This window comes from Prunus dulcis, chromosome 2, assembly GCF_902201215.1.
Source record: "Prunus dulcis chromosome 2, ALMONDv2, whole genome shotgun sequence".
NCBI classification, from domain to species: domain Eukaryota; kingdom Viridiplantae; phylum Streptophyta; class Magnoliopsida; order Rosales; family Rosaceae; genus Prunus; species Prunus dulcis.
Genome location: NC_047651.1, coordinates 4962824 through 4987184, shown reverse-complemented (window position 1 = coordinate 4987184; position 24361 = coordinate 4962824). Strand labels below are relative to the sequence as shown.

Genomic DNA, 24361 nt, shown 5'->3' with positions numbered 1-24361 from the left:
TTCAGAGAAATCAAACCTGCAATTAAACAAGCAAATAAAAAAAGACTATAATTTTAAAAACAACTTTGTCAATTTTCAGACGACGCTAGAACCACTGACGAACCGTCGTGGTCTACATATTTAACCACGTAAATAAGAAGCTACCGTCGTCTTATTTAGTTGAGGTAGTTGTCTTCAAAGTTGAAAACTTTCCCTCTTTGTCTGTATATTTTATCAAACTTGGAAAGAAGTAAAATGATTTTGGCCAGAAAAAAAGGTAAAAAGATTTTTCAAACAAAAAACGTATGAGCATGCAAAACAGTAACCAAAATAGTGAAAATGAAAGCTTACCTATTGCGTGCAATGAAAGCAAGAGGAAGACGATCGATCTTTAAGTTCAGAGGCGACGAAGAAGACGAGAGGAAGACGATGAAATACTCTGACAGTGCTCTGACAAGGAAAAAAGACGAAAAGTTTTCTCTGGGAGTTGAAATTTTTAATCGGGTTTGGAAACAGTGCATGTGTAAGTCAGGTAGGCGAAAAGTTGCTTATATATAAAACCATTTCAAAAAAATAATACGGCGGTTACATATAACTACGACGTATAAATTAAAAAATATGACGGTAAATTTAACTTCGGACGTGGTAAATAAATACGACCGTAGTGTTGTAGGTACCGTCGTAGTAAACTCAAAAATTAAAGTACATAAGTAATAACTCGCGTCATGGTATATTATTTAACACGTCGTTTTTATTAATTTACCGACGTGGATTTCTGTACAATTTTTATTAATATACGTCGGTTTTACCGGCGTTGATTGTACAATTTAAACGGCGGTTTTTTGTAAGGACCGCCGTTGGTTTTAAAAATTTATTCTATAAATTTGTCGCTTTCATTCATTTTGGGTTTACATTTAGGGTTCCAGGTTCTTCCTCTCTCAGAGACACTGTCTCTCACATCTCAAAGACAATAATTTGGATGTCTTTCTCAAATAGAAATTGAGCTTACTCGCATCAAATCTATGTCCACAAGAAGAAGCTTGTCAACTAGCCTTCTCACTTCCTTGATCAAGCCTGATAGGACACTTAGTGCTTCGAATACTCCTTGCTTTCCATCAAAAGAGATGCAAGCCTGGCCTCCCCTCGCTGTCGAAGGAAAGTTCGCTTCTCAGGGAAATCTGAAGATCAGATGTGCTGGAATGAAGAAATCTGAAAATCAAAGAAATTTAAAATGAAGGAAATTAATGTTCTGGAATATGTAAATTTTCTTTTTTAGATGACAGATTTAAAAAAAATAAGAGTATAAAAACAACGACTGTTTTTGAATTACTGTTGACGTTTTTCGTCGTCTTAAGTAAGACTAAAACGACGTAATATATTTGTTGAGCGACGTTGATTTGTTTTTTAAACGTCGTTAGGTATAATATAACCGTCGTTGAAAATTGTCTCTCTGATTGCAAATTTGCAACGGCGTTAGGTATAATATTTGTAGATACACAAAAGCACACACATCATCAACTTCCAAAAAATTGTCTCTCTGATTGCAAATCTGTGTCATCTGTTAAGATTATGATGTGGAACAGAGTTCCATCTGGTAAGATTTCGTAACCCTTGGGATCTCAGAAAAATCTGGTTATGTCGGCGGTTTTCTATATAAACCGTCGTGGTTATTTCAATTCTTGTCATTAAGTAGATCTACCGGCGTAGGATAAGAAAATCAAAGAAAAAAATTGTTAACAAAAATTCTTATTAAGACGACGGTTTAAATTAAATGTACGACGTATAAAATGAATAAATATGACGTTAAATTTTATTGTACGATTTAATGATAACGTCGTAGAACTATACGATAATGACGTCGATATATTTATATTTTCCGTCGTTGTAAATTAATTTAATACGGTGATATTTTGTATTTTAAAGCCGTGGATTTGTTTGTAATTATACGGCGTCTTATACGAAAACCTCGTAGTGTTATTTTATGAGTAAAAACGGCGGCTTTTATTGAAAACGTCGTCTTTACTTTCTACGTCGGTCGATTCATAACTTCTGCCGTTCTTTGTTGGCTTTGATTTTACACTGCGGAAATCTGTTTCAAATAGGCGTCGGTTGTTTAATTAGGTACGTCGTTATTTTTGAACAGCCATTTGAATCTTCATTTTTGGTTGTCTAAGGTGGTATAACACGACGGTGTTTTTAGAACCGTCGTCTTTTTAAAAACCACGACGGTTTTCAATTAGACCGTCGTTGTTTTTTTTCACTTTTTGTAGTAGTGTATGAGTCTTTATACCTTGATACCTGGCAAGTGCCACGCGGTATTCCAGTACCACTCTATAATTTCTCCGGACATTAATCTCCCTCCTATATCAACTCTCCCCTTGGAGAATTGTCCTAAGAATGGAGCTAAAAACTGCTTGAATAGTGTAATTATAACGGAAAAATAAAGAGTCACCACAATGAGCCATGAAACTCACTCTGTATCATCCTCTACTTTCATAGCTAATGAGGGGAAAATGTTGACAGGAGAAGTCTTCCTGTAAGTGACCGCAGCGGAATGCCAAAACATATGACAGTAACAAAACATCTTATCCACAACAGACTTTTCTGCTTCCACAACTTCTCTTCTTCTTGGATAAATATTGTTCCATATTTAATTTAAGCATGCAGATGCTTCTTGTTTTCCATTTAAGCCATAAACAACGTTCAATTATGCTATTATTAACAGAACATTCGTAGGGTGGCATGAATCCATCTCGTGGTGTGTCAAAAACAGGGGGGCTACTAATGTTATCAAAAACAAGTTCGGATCGCATAGATTTAAAGTGAATGCAGAATTGAGGGCAAATATTTGTTCTAGAAATGAATTCAATTCTGGACAACAGTTAGTCCCTAAAACTTAAGACATGAAAGAAGAGCTGGCTTTGTCAGCAGCTACCTTGAAATGTCGAATTGGGTAACGCTTGGGTTTTCCCCAATGGGGAATGATATAAACAGAAAGCACCAACATATTTTCTAGAAACAAAGATTATAATTCAAGGCAAGACTATTTTCTGACCATATATTGCCCATATTGCTTCAATTTGGAAGCAACTAGGAACCATAATTCCTTCGTTCAAAATAAAGACACTAGGTTTTCTTGGAAACAACTTTCAGTATAAAACTGGCTGTCCTTGAAAGGCCAACACTAATAAAGACTACGTCAAAGCTAAAAACTTAAAGGGGACGACACTGAAAGATGCATATTCAATTATCAAATGTTATAATCAATGGCACGGCAATTAGGTAGATTTATATGAATCCAATTTGTAAGGGGTTGGGGATGGAAGAGCTTCCGAATAGAATGAAGTTCCTATCTTCACCTTGAGCATTGGTTTAATCACAATTCAGGGATGGAAGTCAGCTCAAGGATAATTTCTTTGTTAAAGCTCTTATAGTTGTATTTCTCTTAAGATCAGCTCTGTTTCTGTTCTGTGGTGGACGAGTACTTGTTCACTTCTGTGGTATTTTACTATCTTTTTTCAATAAAAAATGTTTCTTCTAAATAAACAAGTCATTAATGAAGTGTGCAGCATTAATATTCATTGCATAAGGAACACTTATGTGATTCCCTACCGGAGGAAAATCTTAGTATTGTACAAGACCAAGCATGGAGTTTCCTCAACATTGTCTGTCCTAGAACTTGAGCTCTCACAGGTTATTCATACATCTCAAAGGAAACTCATAAATGACGTTTTCAAGTTATTACGTAGAGAAAGGAATTTTATGATGAAAGATTACTTAATCATGAATGGAAAGTGATGCTTGTTATGAACGAAACAGGGGACAAGTTAACACAACCTCAAAACAGAGATTAAACATCCTAACAATAAATGAACAAAATTAAAACAGAGTGTGCCTATGGTTATAAGTAAAAAATGAATATGAATTAAATAAATAAAAATGTGCTGAACAACAGAGAGCAAGCATGATCTGGGAAGAAGTATTCGATGCAACTGCAAAAGTTAATTGGATGCAAAATTGATGGCAAATTTGGGGCAATTGACATAAAAATTGTTTAAAATGTGTATTTCGGTTTATTCGGAACTACAAGAGCCTAATTGCGACTTCCGATTTGTCAAGCAATTTTTGTGATCAGAACTACAAGAGCCTAACATACACAAGCTTCAACCTGGTAACAGTATATAGAAGATGAGATGGCATTCCAATTAGGACGGAAGTACGACTGCGCGTTTTGTGCCACCTATGTCTTCAGTTCAAAATAAGCAGTAAGTATCGATCAAAACTTTTTCTTTTTGATGAGACACATACTTTCATTAGAAGCTGTCGATGCAAAAAAGTGGTTAGGCACCTTTCGGTGGACCATAAGATAGAGCTGGAACCCGAGGCTTTGCGCCTGAAAATGGTCCCCCTGACCTATCAAAGCTAAGGAAGCAACTCAAGGAGTTGATCGAATTCTCTCTCTTCTGCGTATCGCTTTATATAAGCTCCAGTTAACCCAATGCAAGACAGAGGGATCCTATTATAAGACTGACTCCTTCTATTCTCTTTCCCAAAGTGGAATGCTTCTTTCAGCTCAACTTAGTGATGTTGGGCCCTCGGTATGCTATGGGCCTCGGTAGGGCGTGTGACCTGCAAGATAACAAACGCTCGGTAAGGCCTTTAGGCACCGGTGTGGTACCAGCCGAAGGTTCTCCAATGTTTTAGTAAGTACAGATTTAGCATGCTTAGACTGTCAGTTCTGATTACCTCCATTTTTTTTTTTGGGATAGTGGTCATCTTTTATAGACCTTGGGAGGTGTGCATATTGTTTAGAATTTCAATGTGGGACTGTACATGTCGATTGAGAGCAAACCACGTGTCCTAGGGATGGGAGTTGCCCTAGTTACCGGATCGGTAGGTAAAGTGCCGAAGGCTACCATGGCTAGGCTCAGTCTTGTCCACGTGTCTGTTCCCTATAGGTTGTTCATTTTGGTATAAACAGAAGGAAAAAAAAAAAACATTAACAAAACAGGGGACAAATTAACACAAATTTGGGGCTATTGTAAGGTTAATTGAATGCAAAATTGATAGCAAATTTGGGGCAATTCAACAAATTTGTGGACATAAAAATAGTTAAAAATGTGTATTTCGGTTTATTTGGATAGTGAATTTCAGTTTTTGTATCAAATTAGAAGAAAAGCAGTTAAAGTGGTTATTTGAAGTACATAAAAGACCTGAGTTTGTTTGTCTCTATGTAAGAGAGAGCGCAGTCATATCATCATATGATCACTTCGTCATTTATCCGGATGCATGGAATGTGAGATATGCTGGCCCAATGATCTTGTCTCGTCTTATTCTGATACATTTTCTCTAGGCCAGAGCATTTGTAGATATGCAGATAAGAAAGAGATGGCGGCATACCCTCTTCTGGCAGGAATTGGAGACTCGGACATTTGGAAATATATAGCTCTTGAAGAGAAGTGAGGTGTTGAAGTGCCTCTCCTGGCAGGAATTCCAGACTGTCACACCTACCAATAGATAGACTTCGAAGAAAAGTAAGGTGTGCAAGTCCCCTTCCATCCAAAGATTTCAGAGTCGAAAGTTCCTTGATGTGGAGACTCTGAAGAGTGGTAGGGAGCAGTTGTTGCCTGAGCAACGTCTCCAAGATTTCATCACTTCCCCTGCCACCAATTTTAAGGAATTTAAGGGCGACTAGTGCTTGCAAACCCCAGTTACAGTAGTCTCCCACTGATGAAGATGAAGCCCTCAGTCTCTCACAATTCTCAATTGTAAAATATCGGAGGTTGGGAGGCAAACCCCCATCATCTGCAATTGATTCCAGATTTGGAAGATCCCTTATATCTAATAATCTTAGGGCTGTGAGGGTGTGAATGCGTTCAGGTAATGACTTCAACTTCTCGCATCTGCTGAAACACAATTGAGTCAGGTTGGGAGTGGGCAATCCTCCCTGGGGAAAACACACCAAATTTGGACAGCCTTCAATATTTAAATTATTGAGATGACTGAGATTCTCGACCGCTCCTTCTTCTTCAATCAAGCAAAGCGATTCCAGATTCTCACAATTGCGAATATCAAGTGTCGTCAATTTGGGAAAAATGCCCAAGGGGAAGGACCTCATTGAATCACAGCTATTCCATAGCGTCAAAGAGTCGAGCGCTGTTAATTGGGCCAACATCTCATGAGGTAGGAATTCTAATCTCCTACAACTGTTAATCTCAAGTGAGGTCAACGAAGTGGGTAGGCCATCTTCAGGGAACGACAATAGCCTTGGACAACGCCAGAGACTCAAACTTTGAAGACGATTGATGTTGGGCAAGCACTGTATGTCATTAAAACGTCTAACATAAAGTCGGGACAGGAGCTTTGTCTCTAGTAATGATAACAGTCCTGTTTGGCATCCATCTTCTATTTCCAATTCTTCAAGAGAATTGTAGTTGAGACTAGTACTAGTACTAGTGGTAGCAGTGGCCCTTTGATCATGTAAAACCCCACACCCTTTCACGCTAAGCTCCTTCAAGCAAGGCAGATCACAAGGCAAGCTTCCTCTCAGCTTTGGACACCTACTTAGAATCAACCTCCGCAGACGAGGAAAGTTTGGACCTTCACTTCCACTTGGTACCCATTCCTCCCACTCTGCCATCTCCCTAAACTCCATCATCTCCAGCGATTGAAATGGCTGAAATGGCTGACCATAGAACTCAGGACCTAACGTCCTAAGAAATTCCATCCTACATATGTTGAGCTCCTTAAGAGAAGGTAGCTGTCCAAGCGGTGGCAACTCGAAACAATAACGACAACCTTCGAGGCGCAAAACTTTTATTTTATTGAGGGCAGAGTGTCCCAACCAGTTTGGGAAGCTGGTCCCACCATAATGTTTGATGGTCAATTTCTCCAAATTCATGCCAGGTTGGAGCTTGTCAAGTACATCTCTCAACTTTTCGGAATGATCGGCTTCTTTGGAGCCCCATGCCAACTCTAAATCCTTGAGATCTTGTTTGTTCTTCAAATTAGCTTGCAAGGCATCCCTACCATCAACCACGTTATCAAGCTTCAAAATTGAAAGTTTTCCTCCAAGATGGGACAACTCCCCCAATTCGCCAATAGTCGATCCAGTAGATTTCCCCACAACAAAAGTAGTCAATGTTCTCAAACTTTTTAGTCTACTCATTTTCACTGGCATCTCTTCAATTTGAGTTCCACTACAATCAAGATGCCTCAAGTTAATCAATTTTCTCATGTCTGCAGGCAATTCAAAAAGAGACTCACAACCTACCAATAGTAATGTTTGTAGACTATAGAGAGTGCAAATTGTGGCAGGCAACCTTTTGATTGCAGTATTAGAGAGATCCAAGTGGCGCAAATGAATGAGATTACCAATAGAATTGGGTAACTCAACAATATTACCATAGTTTGACAATTTTAGCATCCGTAAACATGTTAAATTTGGCAATGACTTATGTAAAACCCTTTTACTTATATAACCTGTAAGCCTTTCTCTTCCAAGAGGTAGGAAGCTTCGCAAATGCTTAACCTCATATAATGGCTCAAATTTCACAGCACAATCAAATTGTCCACTAGCATACGACAAATGCCGAACTCTTTTCAAAACTTCATGTGATTCGCCCCCTTCCCATCTCAAACAGGATTCCCTAGCCACAGACATAGCTAAGTCATTGATGAGATCATGCATTGTGAACTTTGATTCCTCATATCTTGATCTTTGAAAAAATGATCGTGATAATAGGTCATCAAAGTATTTCTTAGTGAGCTCTTCCATTCTTTTCTCACTCTCAGCTTGTGGAATTAAACTTTCTGCTACCCACAGTAGAACAATATCTTCCTTTTGGAATTTATAGCCCTTCGGAAAAATTGAGCAATAAGCAAAACATCGTTTTAAATGAGTTGGGAGATAATAGTAACTCAATCTTAGAGCTGGAATTGTATTACATTTTTCAGGAGGCAACTCCCAAATATTGCTATTTAGTATGCTATTCCATTCCCCAAAATTTGTGTTGAAACGTAAGAGGCCTCCAAGTGTCTCTGCAGCTAATGGTAAACCGTTGCACTTAGAAGCAATTTTCTTACCAACTTCTTCCAGCTCTAGATGTGCACTTGAGTTTCCATTTTCGAAGGCATGTTTTGAAAGTAACAACCAACAATCCTCATTGGACAGCTGTTCCAAAAAGTGAATTGGAACGGTGCGTATGCGAGCTGCAACACTTTCGTTACGTGTTGTCACAATGACCCAACTTCCACTTGCCCCGGATGCAAAAGGACGTTGCAAGAGACTCAAATCACCATAGTTCTCATTCCAAAGGTCATCCAACACAAACAGAAATTTCTTGCCCTTTATTTGTTGTCCTAGCTCAACTTGAAGAAAACTCAGGTCTTTATTATCGTAAGCTTTTGAACTGACTGACTCAAGTAGGGTCTTAGTTACCCTAGTAACATCAAAAGCTTCCGAAACATAAGCCCAGGTTCTAAGATTAAAATGCTCTTTCACTTTTTCATCATTATAAAGGAGCTGAGCGAGGGTTGTCTTGCCAACCCCGCCCATTCCCACTATGGTGATGACGGAGACATCCTTGTCGCTTGCATCATCAGATAACAACAGTTTCATCAGCTTTTCTTTATCTCCATCCCTACCGTACACACAAGATTCATCCACCAAGGAAGTTGTTGGAGTTCTTTGAGAAACCTTCCTCCCAACAACACCTTCTCTCAGCCCAAGGAAATCCTTTTGTTTTGCGAGGTGTTCTAATCTATCAAACAACTCTTGAATCCTAGCATTCATGCCTTGATAAAAAGGATTAAGAGAAGTAGAGAGGAAGTTCCACACCTGAGTTTTGACGGTTCGATATTCAGCTTCCACCTTGCATCGCAGAACTTCAGCATTGACCTCATCCAAAAGGTCATCTGCATCAAAGACAGCATCTTGAAGCTCATCAAGCCACTCTTTGACGTAAGTGTTAGTGAACTGCTTCTCCTCCGCGTCATTAAGCACTGCATTGAGGCTCAATAGCGTTATCTTCAGTTTCTTTACAAGCGACTCGTCCAGTTTCTTTCCCCGGAACAAGTCCCTGAACTCACGAGAACCAATCTTCTCGCACAGCACCTGCACGGAAGCAGAGAGAAAAGCCTCTCCAACCAAAGCCATGTTTCGGTTCCTTGCAAAGGATTTGGACTTGAGTTAAGATTTGAAGCAAGTTTTGCAGCAAAGGATTTGGCTGTTGAGAAGTTGAGATTTGTGTTGCTCTCAATATCATTGACTTGGAGTCTTTGTGTGAGAATATTATTGCAAAAAGACAAGTGCGTTTGGAATAACGTGGGGAAACCCACACCGTTAGACTCGTCACACAGCTGTCCTCCATTATTGTGTTAGATTATTTTTGGTAAATAAGGCTTTTATTTTTGACTGGTCATAGTTTCAAGTTTTTCCTCACTATGTCTTTAGTGTCGGCGGACTTATTGTGTTAGAAGATTTTATATTGGTAAATACAGTTCTTTGGCACAGTTTGTATCAAATTGTAATACAGGAGGAGGGCTACTAATGTTATAAATAAAAACAAGAATTAAAGTAATAGTGCAGTACTTTCAATGAAATCACAAAATGGAGTATGATTCAATATGCCCATACAGATCCAAACAAGCCAATATGCCCGCTAAACAAAAGTTTAACTTAAAAAAATCAAGATACGACTCTAATTTTTGAAATGGATGTCCATTTTTAGAAATAGTATAGTTTTTGAATTGCAATCCAAAACAAAGAAATTTCTCACAGAAATACTACAGCAAAAGTGAAGCAAAATAAGAGAAGAGATGGAAGGGCTCTTTGAATCATCATCCACCGTAACTAAGCAAGAAAATCTTTCCCCCAATTATAAATGCAATTAAATTCAAAGATTCTTGGGAAATTTTGAAGAGAAAAAGAAATAGTTGGGCCACAGTTTTCCTTTAAATTTGTTAATTTTCTTTGTTTCTTTAATTGAAAATAATTAGTTGGATTTACTTCTGAAATAATTAAGTTCAAATAAAAATAAGAACATAAAACAGTAGTGGACAGATAAGGAAATAAAAAGACGAACTTTAATACCTCTCTCTTTTGGTTACGAATGATATCAGTTCCCTTCAAAATGCTTATAGAACACGGCAGCACAATCGGCCTAATGATGAGACAAAGCTGAACTGCTACTACTTTTTTTTTTTCTTTTTCTTTTTCTTTTTCCTTTGAAAGTAAAAGCAAAACAGAGGTGATATTAACAGAACGAAATCAAGGGTGTGAAACGAAAACCAGAAATTCTGCTTCGTCACTAACAAAGTATGCCATTTTCTGTAGAACATCATTCTTGCTGAATTGTTTAATGAATTGTTCAATTCATCACATCAAATCTCAAAATCAACTTAAAACTAACTTATCATGGGCCATCATGCAAAATAAACAGGCAGTTGCCAAATGTATGCCTTCAAGTTTCTAACAAGTGTGGAAGGTAGGTGTACCATAGTAGAGAGAGGAGGAAGGGGTAGAGGGAAGGGAGAATGGAGGAAGGGGCTGTGAAGAGGGAAGGGGGAATGGATTTCAAGGTGGGCAAGGTTGGTTGGAGTAGCCAGTGGCACACTAGTAGACCTGGCATTCATGTCGTTTTTGCAGTGTACCTGTCATTTTTGTGTCAACTCGCTTTTCTTAACGGGTTGACAACACGACACGATAAGAAAACGAGTTGAAAATGTCAAACACGAACATGACCCGTTACAATTTGCAAATCACACAACACGACAGAACCTGTTTCACCTGTTAATAATAATAAAAATATTTAAAAAATTGAAATAATAAAATATTAAAACTCTGAAGATCATACAAGTCTTTAGTTATCTCTTCCATTTCGCTCTTGATTGCTATGACTTCTTGGAAAAACTAAGAGAGATTTTCTTGGTCTGACAGGTTGACTTGGTTGGCCTTGGCCTCCTTCAACATCAAGATCGGCTTCGAGGTCCTTCTGTGCCTGTTTCTTCAATTCCACATAACTTAAGAACAATTTAGTCATAAAATCATTCATCTTTGTAAAGAATTTGCAAAACCCACCAGCAAACACTACTACAAAAAGTGAAAAAGACGACCAGAAAACAACGACGGTCCAAGTGAAAACCGTCGTGGTTTTTAAAAAGACGACGGTTCTAAAAACACCGTCATGTTATACCACCTTAGACAACTAAAAAATGGAGATTCAAATGGCTGTTCAAAAACAACGACGTACCTAATTAAACAACCGACGTCTATTTAAAACAGATTTCAGCAGTGTAAAATCAAAGCCAACAAAGGACGGCAGAAGTTATGAATCGACCGACGTAGAAAGTAAAGACGACGATTTCAATAAAAGCCGCCGTTTTTACTCATAAAATAAGCAACAAATAAACCGCCGAATTTCAATAAAAGCCGCCGTTTTTACTCATAAACCGCCGTTTAAATCGTACAATCAACGTCGCTCAACAAATATATTACGTCGTCTTAGTCTTACTTAAGACGACGAGAAACGACGACAGTAAAAAAAACAGTCGTTGTTTTTATATTCTTATTTTATTTAAATCTGTCATCCGAAAAAGAAACTTTACATATTCCAGAATATTAATTTCCTTCGTTTTAAATTTCCTCAGCAAAAAAAACTCTATTTATAACGCACTGTAATTGAAAAATAAACTGAAAGGTCACGGGAAAAAAAAATTCTATTCATAATTTAAAAATTCAAATCCACGTCGGTTATATTAAACTTAACGACGTTAAATGATAGGATTCCACGTTAAATATTGCGTCGTGTTAGTTAAAAACGACGTAGTTATATGTAACTGCCGTATTATTTTTTTGAAATGGTTTTATATGTAAGCAACTTTTCGTCTACTTGAAAACAACGTCGGTTATATTAAACCTAACGACGTTAAATTGCGTCGTTTTAGTTAACTACGTCGTTTTAGTTAAATTGCGTCGCAAAACAAAAATTGCGTCGTTTTAGTTAAAAACGACGAAGTTATATGTAACCGCCGTATTATTTTTTTGAAATCGTTTTATATATTAGCAACTTTTCGACTTACACATGCACAGATTCCAAACCCGATTAAAAATTTCAATCTACAAGAGAAAACTTTTCGTCTTTTTTCCTGTCAGAGCACCGTCAGAGTATCTCATCGTCTTCCTCTCGTCTTCTTCGTCGTCTCTGAACGAAAAAGATCGATCTTTTTCCTCTTGCTTTCATCGCACGCAAAAGGTAAGCTTTCATTTTCACTATTTTGGTTACTGTTTTGCATGCTCATACGCTTTTTGTTTGAAAAATCTTTTTACCTTTTTTCTGGCCAAAATCATTTTACTTCTTTCCAAGTTTGATAAAATATAAAGACAAAGAGGGAAAGTTTCCAACTTTGAAGACAACTACCTCAACTAAATAAGACGACGGTAGTTCTTATTTACGTGGTTAAATATGTAGACCACGACTGTTCGTCAGTCGTTCTACCGTCGTCTGAAAATTGACAAAGTTGTTTTTAAAATAAAGTCTTTTTTTATTTGTTTGTTTAATTGCAGGTTTGATTTCTCTGAACAATGGTTTTTGTTTTTCCCTTATTTGATAAAATATAAAGAAAAAGAAACTAGTGTTGGTATCTAAAAAGACGACAGTCTGCCTTATTGTTTTACGTCGTGTGAATGTTAATACCACGACGGTTTATTACTATTTACGTCGTATGAAATCAATACCACGACGTTCTATTAATAATGTTTTTACCACGACGGTGTATTACTATTTACGTCGTGTGAACATAAATACCACGACGTTATATAAATAATGGTTTTAAACATTTATTACGCCTGAGATTATTTCATTGCGTCGTTTAAAATCATATCATACGTCGTATTTTATTAATAACCGTCGTTTGTGTTCTTAATCTTTTCCTGAAATATTTTCACTTGCGGTTTTGTCAGTTAAAATGGTTTCTCAACAACAAACTAAAGATTCTGGCTCCAAGAAGCTTGGAATTGTAGCTCCTCAAGACAAGTCTTCGAAGGAGATGAAGTCTTCAAAGAAGATGAAGTTTGCTTCATCATCTGCTGAGACAGAACCAACCAGCCAGACAACAATCTCTGATGATTCAAAGACTGGTCGAGGTATGAGCACAATGCCTCGTGTTGTGAAGAGAAAGCTTCAAAAAGTGAGGCCAATTGTTGAGTACAATAAAATGGGGAAAGGTATTGGCCAAGCACATATTGAAATGCAGTCGTACATTGGTGTCTTGGCTCGCTCCAGAGTTCCCCTTGTGGACAAGAAATGGTCCCAAATCCCCAAGGATGTTAAGGAGCAGATATGGGAGGCAGCTGACATGGCTTTTGTCGTAGGTCAAGGGGGCAAGAAATCTGTTTTAGCTTCAGCTGCCAAGAAATGGAAGGATTTCAAGTCTACACTAACTAGGCATTATATCCTTCCATACACCAATGACAAGGAGAAATTAAGCCATCCCCCCGAAACTTATAAATTCATAGAGAAAGCACAGTGGGATGCCTTTGTAGCTTCAAGGCTTTCCCAAGATTTTGAGTCTGTGCATTCTCAACATGCACAGATTAGGGAGAAACTCGAGTACAATCATCGATTGTCTCGAAAAGGATATGCTGGATTGGAGGATGAATTGGAGGAAACCATGCCGGGGGTAGAAATTGATCGATCTACCTTATGGAAGAGAGCTAGACAGGACAAACATGGTAACATCCCCGATCCAAAGGTGGAAGAAAAAGCAAAATTAATTGTAAGCCTGCTCACTCTGTTTTAAATTTTTATTAAACTGTGAAAAATTCTTTTAACGCCTGATGTTATTTTTTTTCGTCGTGTGAATGATATTACCACGTCGAACTTTTAAAACACGCCGTTAAAGGTCTAATTAGGAATCACTACTCTGTTTTCTTTAATTATAGACGTCGGTGGTTCATTTTAGCGTCGTGTGAATAGTATTACCACGCCGACACTTTTTAAATAACGTCGTTAAAGGTCTAAATAGGAAAAACTGCTCTGTTTTATTTAATTATAGCATAAGACGTCGGTGGTTCATTTTAGCGTCGTGTGAATTGTATTACCACGTCGATAATTTTTAAATAACGTCGTTAAAGGTCTACATAGGAATCACTATGTTTTCTGTAATTATAGCATAAGACGTCGGTGGTATAACTACCGTCGTGATAAGTTATAATAACGTCGGTTTATATGTTTTTGCGTCGTGTGAAATTATATAATACGTCGTTTGTATATAATTAACCGTCGGGTGTTTTTTTTAGGATGATTTGCAGAAACAAGTCTCGGAAGGCAAAGTCAGAGTAGATGGCAGCAAGGATGTGCTGACCATGGCTTTGGGCCCCGAGCATCCTGGCAGATTGAGAGGAGTAGGTGCTGGGATTTCCCAAAGGCAGTATTTCAATTTACCCAAACCACAGAGGGTTAGCTTTGACGACCGTTTGAAGGAGAGTTTAAGAGTTCTCCTTCAAGAAGAGACTAAAAAGATGGAGGCTAAGGCAAGGGAAGAGGCCTTAAGGATGGAGGCTAGAACAAAACAATTGGTGGAGGCCGAGAGGGAGCATTTCCTGAGTCAGCTTTCCCAATTAATTCCCAATTTTGATCCAAATATTCTTAAACAAAGAATTAGCCAAAGCCCCAAAAATCCAATGTCGTCTGACAAAGCTAGCCGCTCTGGAGGTGATGTGAGATCCCTCCATGTTGAGGATGATACTGCCAAGGATGAAGAGAAGAAAGAAGAAAAAAGAGAAGAAGAGAAGAAAGAAGAAAAAAGAGAAGAAGAGAAGGAAGAAGAAAAGGAGAAAGAAGATGAAGAAAAGCATGACGACAAGGTATGTTCACATAACTTTGCCTTTTATATTTTTTTTTCAAAATTTCAGACGTTGATATTTTTCTTTAATCCGTCGTTGTTTACAAATTGGACGGCGGAATTATTTTACGACGTAATAAAATATTTACCACGACGTTTAATTGATTTTCACCGTCGGAATAAACTATTTATTACACCGTCGATATTTTTACGACGTAATAAAATATTTACCACGACGTCGATATTTTTTCACCGTCGTTTAAATACTTTTCAGACGACGTTTAATTCCTTACACCGTCGTCTTTATTTAATTACCACGTCATTTTTTTTTATTTCTTTGAACAGGTTATTGAAGTTGGTGATTATTCAAATATGGAGGCGCCATCTTCTTTGAAAAGCCTTTGTCGTTATGTGGAAACGACAATCCTGCCTGAGGATAAGATCTTGGAATTTAAAATTGATAAGGAGGTGTTTGGGAGTGATCGCGATACCTTCCTCCTGCCTGAAGATATTACACAATTTGCAGGCATGGAAGAAATTGGAGCTACTGTGGTGGCTGTATATATGAGGTTCGTAATTTTAAAATAATACGTCGTTGGTTTATATATTTCGTCGTCTTAACTAACTAACCACGTCGTGTGAAATATTATATTATAACGTACCGTCGTGATAAATATATTATAACGTCCTCATCTATTTCAGTACGTCGTGTGAAATATTATAATACGTCGTTTTGTATACATAACCGCCGTGTGTTTTTTTGTGCTGACTTGTTTATATTATTTTATGTATTTAGGCACTTACATGATGTTTTGAAACAAGCAAAAATGTGCAGCATGGTTGGCTTCATCGACCCTGCTACAGGTAGTGCCAACTCTGGTACAGTAGCTGAGAGATCACGACTGGTAGCAGCTCGACTTCAGAAGACAGACGGGGAACAGATTTTCATGATGCCTTACAATCCATGGTTAGTCTCCTTAGGATTTTGTTTTTAAGATTTTCAATAAATGACAGCTTATAAACTAACCACGTCGGTATTTTATTTTATTAAGTCGTTTGAAACTACTAACCACGTCGGTATTTATTTATCGTTGTGATAAATATATAATGTCGTCGTTTTATTATTTATTTCGTCGTGTGAAATATTATAATACGTCGTTTTTGTAAATAACCGTCGTGTTTATATTAATTTTGTGCAGCCGCCATTGGATCTTGCTGATTGTAAGAGCAAAGAAGGAGACCGTCTATTTTTTGGATCCTCTGCCAGGTCATCGTGTGGTCGATGAAGAGGCTAAAAACATCGTGAATAGTGCTATAAAAATATATAATTCTCACATAGGCCGAGCAGGACGTAAAGCTGTAATTTGGAAAACTCTCTCAGGCACACCAAAGCAACCCAACAGTGTCGAATGCGGGTATTATGTGATGCGCTTCATGAGGGACATCATCATGGATCCTTCCTTGGGGTTTGAGAATAAGGTAAGAAGAAATTACCTTCATACATTTCACGTCGTTTTTTGTATTATCAACGACGGTCATGTAAAATTACCGTCGTTGAATATATATACTACGCCGGTTATGAAAAATATCGTCGTCTGTGATTGAATTTCTTTTTATTTATAAACCCTAATAGTCATTGTTTATGCAGTATGCCAAGGGAAACCAGGAAGCTTCATACCCCAAAGAAGCCATTGATGAAGTCCGGAATGAATGGGCAGAGACTGTTTTCCAATTTATTAAATAGGGCAATTGTTGAACACTTGATATTTATGTATAATGTACAAATTTTCTCTATAATATTTAATGTAAAAATTTGTTGAGGTTTTCTTAAATTAAAAAAAAAAAAAACATACATGCAAATTGCGTAACCGACGTGTAATACTTTTAAACAAATACGACGTAAAAGGATAGTTAGACGACGTTTTTTGAACAATTGAGTCGTTTATGGTTTACAACATCTTCAATTTCTTAAGGGTTCAGGGTATTACTTTGTAACGACAGCAGTTAAGTCGTTGAATATATATTTTACGTCGTATAGTTAAATAGCCGCCATGGTTTCTCATTTTAACGACGTCATTTTAACGACTTAGTTGTCTATTGCAATTTACAACGCCTACAATTTATTAACACCGACGTGGTTTGTTGTTGTGATAAGAATATTTTATTATTTTTATATCAAAATATTCAAAATAAAATTAAAATAAATCAGAAAAATGAAAAGTCAACTCCTATGAAGTCATTGATATATTTTCTTCCACATAAACCTTGAAAAAATTCAATTTGAATAACAAAAATTTAAAATGACCATCCAAAACCAAATTGTTTTGATGAGTCATAAAAACACTTCTAGTTTTATGGTTTAGGGTTTAGAGTCTAGGGTTTAGAGATTGGGTTGTTATTTATTGGGGTTTATTTTTAAAGTAAAATTTTTGGGTAGTCTAGGGTATATGTTAGACTTTAAAACCATAAAACCTTTTATAAACTTAATTTTTTAAATTTTATAATTTAGTTTTAAGGGTTTAGGATATTAATTTTTAACGACGGTGTTTGGGTCGTGGAATACATATTTTACGTCGCTCATTAGAATATCCGACATGGTTTCTACTTTAAACGACGTCATTTTAATATGTTAGTCGTCTATTACAATTTACAACGCCTTCGATTTATTAACACCGACGTGGTTTGTTATTGTGATAAGAATATTTTATTATTTTTAAATCAAAATATTCAAAATAAATTTAAAATAAATCAGAAAAATGAAAAGTCAACTCCTATGAAGTCATTGATATATTTTCTTCCACATAAACCTTGAAAAAATTCATTTTGAATAACAAAAAATTAAAATGACCATCCAAAACCAAATTGTTTTGATGAGACATAAAAACACTTCTAGTTTTATGGTTTAGGGTTTAGAGTCTAGGGGTTAGAGATTAGGGTTGTTATTTATTGGGGTTTATTTTTAAAGTAAAATTTTTGGGTAGTCTAGGGTATATGTTAGGCTGTAAAACCATAAAAACTTTTATAAACTTAATTTTTAAATTGTATAATTTAGTTTTGTGGGTTTAGGGTATTAATTTTTAACGACGATGGTTGGGTCGTGGAATACGTATTTTACGTCGTAAAGTAAAATATACGACATGGTTTGGGCTTTAAACGACGTCATTTTAGTATGTAAGTCGGTTTATATAATTTACAACGTCATTAATTTCTTAACCCCGACGTGGGTTTTCAGTCGTCGTTATATAAAAATATTCAAAATAAATTTAAAATTAATCCGAAAAATGAAGCTTCAAAATGATTGGCCTTACGTTCTTAATCCGAAAAATGAAGTTTCCGTCGTGGAATATTAAATTTACGTCGGTCCTTGTAGAACTTTCGCCTTGGTTTTTTTTTCGACGTTTAAAAACGCGCGCGCTATAAAAATTTTCGCGCGACCTAAATTTTTTAGATTTGGCTCTTATTCTTATACTTCGAACCCTGAAAACTAAAATTTTCAGATTTCACGCGACATAACATTTCGCTCTCTCACTTCTGCTCTAATTAAAAGTTGCACTCTCCAGGCTCCGTCGAATCTGTGAGCTCGTCCAACCTGTAAGTACAAACCCTAACTTCCCCTTGTAAATTCATTGAATGATATTAGGTTGTATGCTTTGCGATCAGTTAATAATGTGCTTATGCGTATGGGTTCATGGATTTTCTGTTTAATGGGTTCATGGATTACATTATCTGTTATGTTGAATTTGGAATGGATTTAATTTTGTCGGATCTTTTAATCACCCTATGTTATGTTAAATTGGGAATGGATTTATTGTTTTCATGCTTGGTTTCATGTATATGTTGGTTTCTTGCTTGGTTTCATGTATATGTTGGTTTCTTGCTTGGTTTCATATATATGTTGTGTTCTTAATGGGTTTTGTGTTCTTGAATATAAACTGAGACACGAAGAATTTTAAGGCATACGACGACGATTACACGACGGTTTTTTTAAACTACCGTCGTTGTATTACTTATACACGACGGTTTTTTCATAAACCGTCGCTTGTATTACTTATAATAGACGACGTCTGTTGAAAATCCGTCGTCTATATATGCCAAATACGACTGTTTTTGTTTAAAACCCGTCGTCTCTGTTGTGTATTACTTACTATTAAATCTTTGTATAATCTGCTATAGTGATGGTCATTGCCTGTATTTTCACTTTATTATAGATATAGGTTATAGTGTCGGAGATGGATAAGTCATGGATGCACTCGGATAGAAGATCGAAGGCATATGAATTTGGGGTGGAAGCATTTTTGAACTTTGCTGTAGAAAATCTTCTAACTACAACACATATCCGTTGTCCATGTGTTAAATGTGTTAATTTGAAGTTGTTTGGGGTTGGAATTATAAGGGATCACTTATACTTTAATGGAATTGACCAAAGCTATAAGAATTGGACATTTCACAGAGAACCTTGGGAAGCAACTACTAATGCTAGTAGAAATGTTGAAGAAGATGATGGCCATAGTAGGTACAGCTTTGTGTCTGAAGAAATTGATATGGATGATAATGATTTTGGTGATTTTGGTGATTTTGGTGATTTTGGTTCCGATCCGTATGAGTTTGCCAATGTGATTGGGGATGGAGATCAACCAGTGTACCCTGGTTGTAGAAAGTACACGAAGTTATCGGCATTAGTGAAGTTGTATAATTTGAAGGCAAAACATGGGATGAGTGATGTCTGCTTTACAGAATTATTGATACTTCAAGGCGATTTGCTTCCAGAAGGAAATACAATACCAACCTCTATGTATGAGGCTAAAAGACTTTGTGTGCATTGGGGCTGAGTTATGAGAAAATGCACGCATGCCCCAATGATTGCATCTTGTATAGGAAGGAGTATGAGGATTCAACTAATTGTCCTACTTGTGGTATCTCAAGGTGGAAGCAAGGCAAAGATTCAATCTTGAAAGAGGGTGTGCCAGCAAAGGTGGTGTGGTATTTTCCTCCAATTCCAAGGTTTAAAAGGATGTTTCAATCACATGAGACAGCTAAGAGTTTGACTTGGCATGTTGCTAGAAAATCAATTGACGGTCAGATGTCTCATCCGGCGGATTCCCCGTCTTGGAAACTTCTTGATGATAAATGGCCTGAGTTTGGTAATGAGCCGAGAAACTTGAGATTGGCTCTTTCATCCGATGGATTCAATCCCCACAGTTCTCTAAGTAGCAGATATAGTTGTTGGCCGGTTATCTTAGTTACATATAATCTCCCTCCATGGCTGTGCATGAAACGAAAGTTCATGATGTTAACTTTATTGATTTCCGGTCCTAAACAACCCGAAAATGATATAGACGTCTACTTGGAGCCTTTGATTGATGATTTAAAATCTTTGTGGGTTGGGATTAGAGGAGTGTATGATGCACATAATGGAGAATACTTTACACTCAGAGCTGCATTAATGTGGACAATTAATGATTTCCCCGCCTATGGAAACTTATCCGGTTGTGTTGTTAAAGGATATAAAGCTTGTCCAATATGCGGCGATGATACACCTAGTCACAGGTTGAAAATGGCCACAAAATTTGTTACATTGGGCATAGAAAATGGTTACCAATCAATCATCCATATAGGAGGCAACGTGCAGCTTTTAATGGGAAACCTGAATATGGCATACCTCCCGAGCCATTAACCGGAGAAGAAGTGCTGCATATGGTTGAAAATGGTGACAGAGTTTGTTGGAAGAAGAAATCAATATTCTTTGATCTCGAGTATTGGAAATACCTTCCCGTGAGGCATGCCCTAGATGTTATGCACATTGAGAAGAATGTTTGCGATAGTATCATTGGTACATTGCTGGAGATCCCTGGAAAAAATAAAGATGGGATTGCTGCTCGATTAGATTTATTGAACATGGGGTCAAAACTGATTTGCAACCCCAGTATGGAGGAAGACGTACTCGTTTGCCTCCTGGGCCTTGGAATTTGTCAAGAGCAGAGAAGAGAGAGGTTTGCAATTTTTTCTATGGTATGAAGGTCCCTGAAGGTTATTCTTCAAATATTAAAAATCTTGTATCTTTACAAGATTCAAGACTTCTTGGCCTTAAATCACATGATTGTCATACCTTAATGCAACAATTGCTCCCTGTGGCAATTCGTTCTGTTTTGGAGAAGCCTGCAAGGTATGCAATAACTCGCTTGTGCTTCTTCTTCAATGCTATATGTGCAAAGACTGTTGATGTTTCCAAGCTAGATAAGTTGGAAGAAGATGTAGTAGTTACTCTGTTTTTGCTTGAGAAGTACTTTCCCCCTTCATTCTTTGATATCATGGTTCATCTAGTAGTACATCTTGTCAGAGAAGTTCGTCTATGTGGGCCAGTATATTTTAGGTGGATGTATCCGCTTGAAAGATATATGAAAGTGCTGAAGGGGTATGTTCAGAATCGTACTCGTCCCGAAGGTTGCATTGCTGAGCGGTATATAGCTGAAGAAGCGGTAGAGTTTTGTACTCAACATTTATCTGATGTTAGTACAGTTGGAGTGCCTTCAAGCCAAAAGATGGGAGTTTCAAAGCCATTATCAGGTTGCACAATGAGCGTAGTTGATCAGGACCTGTTGAATCAAGCACATCTATATGTCTTGGAGAATACAGAGAAAGTCCTACCTTATATCGAGTACGTATGAGTTTTATTCTTCAAGTTTCCATTTTAAATTATTTCTTATGTTTATCTTATATATTTGGGACCGCAATGCTTGAATTTTTCGTGTCATGTAGGCAACATATGATCCACATCAAGACTGCTTATCCAAAATTTAGAAAGAGAACAAAGTGGCTGCAGGATAAGCACAATAGCACTTTCATTCAATGGCTACGCTTCAAGGTATATGTTGTTGAATAACATATTTCTTTTTTAATTTTCTTCTTATTTCTATGTTAGATTGAATTAAGATTTGATTAATTTGCAGGTTCAAAGTGAACTTGAGGAAGACAATAATGGCGTATCAGAAAATTTAAGGTGGCTAGCAGCTGGTCCAAACATGGCGGTGCCATTATATAGGAGCTATCTTATTAAAGGTATTAAATTCAATATCAAGGCACAAGATGATGTGCGGACAACTCAAAATAGTGGAGTTTATTTACTTGCACAAACCATGCAAGTTGCTAGTGCTAAGGATAAAAACCCAATTCTCTCAAATATGGGTTTCTATGGTGTCATTCAAGAAATTTGGGACCTTGACTACCAAAAGTTTACAATCCCAGTCTTTAGGTGTGATTGGATAGATAGTTCTGGTCTTGTAGTCGACTAACTTGGATTTACCCTTGTAGATTTGAGTAAAATTTGACATAGGAATGACCAATTTGTTTTGGCTTCTCAAGTCAAACAAATATTTTTTGTTGACGACCCGATGCATCGTGGTTGGTCGGTAGTTTTATCAATGCCTAATAGAGAATATAATGATGTTATTGGTGATGAAGTCTTAGGTGATGTGATAATTGAGTGTGAGCCATTTACTAGAGGGATGCCAAATGTTGACACATTTGATGAACTGGTGGGTGAGTTAGGTGGTCAAAATATTCGAGATGGGTGTGAAGATATATGGATTGAATGATGCTTATGTAATTGGCAGTGTATGACATTCATTTTATAATATATTGTAATGTGATTTCTTCACTTTCATTATACAGTTTTTGGCCACAAAACAATCAGTGCAAAAAATACTGGATCCAGATTAAATCATTATATTCTGCATAAAAAACAACTTCTGTTCAAATAAAACACGACGTTATGGTTAACCATTTATTCAGCATATTTACCGACGCCTTAAAGCAACGTAACAATGAAGAACCACGACGCTATTGTGAAGCAATTATCCAGGATATCACGTCGGGGAAGGATTAAGAACAGCCATGTAATCCAAAATAACACGACTCCAATCCCATAATACCGACGCCTAAAAATGAGATTAAATATCTGAACATTAATTTAGAACCGACGTGGTTTATTAAATGCGTCGTAAATATTGACGTTGTTTAGAAGTTCAACGTCGTCTACATTAATAAGTACGTCGTGAGTACTGAATACATATAAATACAACGCCGACTATATAAATGCCACCGACGTTGTTTCGCATTTCAACGTCAACAACATAAATACATACGTCGTAAATAATGACACAGACAGCTATATCTACGTCATCTTTTTTAGACAAATCGAAGCGGAAAACTTATTTCACGACGGTCGTTTGTAAATAAGAGACGTAGTAGTTTTCAATAACGTCGTCTTCTCATGTATTTAAAGACGTAGTAGTTTTCAATAAGAGACAGAGTAGTTTTCAATAACGTCGTGAAAATTATATTTAACGGCTTAATGTTTTAAATATCGTCGTTGTATGCCTATCTTGCGGCCTTTTTCTTCTAATATGTCATATTTTTCCTTTTTAACGACGGTGATTTGTTTGTGTTGGTCGCCTATTCTCATCCTCGACTATTTTTTAAAACTTATGCAGACTAAACACGTCTGTTTTTATTGTTTTTCGACGTTGTTTTATTTAACAACGTCTAATATTTATCGTCGTTGTTTGTTTCTGAAAATAGGACGTACAAATTTTGTAATACGACTCTCATATATTAGTAACCGACGTTGTTTGTTTTTTCAACGTCTAATATATAAATACATACGTCGTAAACAATGACACTGACAACTATTTCCACGCCATGTTTTATAGAAAAATCGAAGTGGAAAATGTATTATACGACGGCTGTTTTTATATATGTGACGTAGTAGGAATCAATAACGTCGTCTTCTAATTTTCTTAAAGACGTCATATTTTTTGTTGTCGTGAAAATTATATTTAACGGCGTATTGTTTTAATTTTCGTCGTTGTATGTCTATTTTACGGCCTTGTTCTGTTAATATGTGTCATATTTTTCCTTTCTAACGACGGTTTTTTTCGAGAGTTTGTCGTCTATTCTCATCCCCGACCGCTTTTTTCGTTCTTTTTGTAGAATAAAGACGTCGTTTTTTATTTGTTGATGACGTTTTATATTTTAACAACGACGGTGATTTAGCGTCTTGGTTTATGAGGGAAAAGATGACGGTGGATTCCACGACCACTGAAAAACTCAATACACGACGGTGATTTACCGTCGTCTTTTTGCTTATTTGTAGTAGTGAAAAAGTCAGAAAAAATTGAAATTTGGACATAAATGAGCTTATTGACAAAACAAACAATATGAAAATGAAAACCTAGTAGAAATGGAGGCGGAATGAAGAGTAATGAACTCAAAATGCTAGAAAATTACAAAAATACACCCACTTAACGGGTTGATTCGTGTTTTCGCGAATGAACATGAAACGACCCGTTAGCTTATCATGTGGCTAACGGGTCAACACGATAGCAACACGACCCGATAACTCATACCCGAAAAATGAATTTTTTTTTTTCGAATTCGTGTCGTGTTAACGAGTCGTATACAATATTGCCTGATCAACACACAAGGGATGGGGAAGGCAATTTTTTTTTTCTTTTCCAATTTTAATTGTTTAAAAGATATA

At 36.8% G+C, this 24361-nt stretch overlaps 2 protein-coding genes across 2 annotated transcripts in view; both read right to left on the bottom strand.

The window, feature by feature from the left end:
* Window positions 1-3358: 3358 nt before the first annotated feature.
* The window catches only part of LOC117619377 (putative disease resistance protein At3g14460), a 53071-nt gene continuing 32068 nt past the window's right edge, over window positions 3359-24361 (bottom strand). The window contains exon 2 of the mRNA XM_034349309.1: window positions 3359-4608. The gene's annotated coding sequence lies outside the window, so the exon portion shown is untranslated. The remainder of the gene's footprint in view (window positions 4609-24361) is intronic.
* LOC117617984 (putative disease resistance RPP13-like protein 1) lies at window positions 5237-9328 on the bottom strand. The gene has a single exon (XM_034347624.1). It carries the CDS (start codon window positions 9134-9136, stop codon window positions 5237-5239), a length of 3900 nt encoding a protein of 1299 aa, XP_034203515.1. The 5' UTR covers window positions 9137-9328.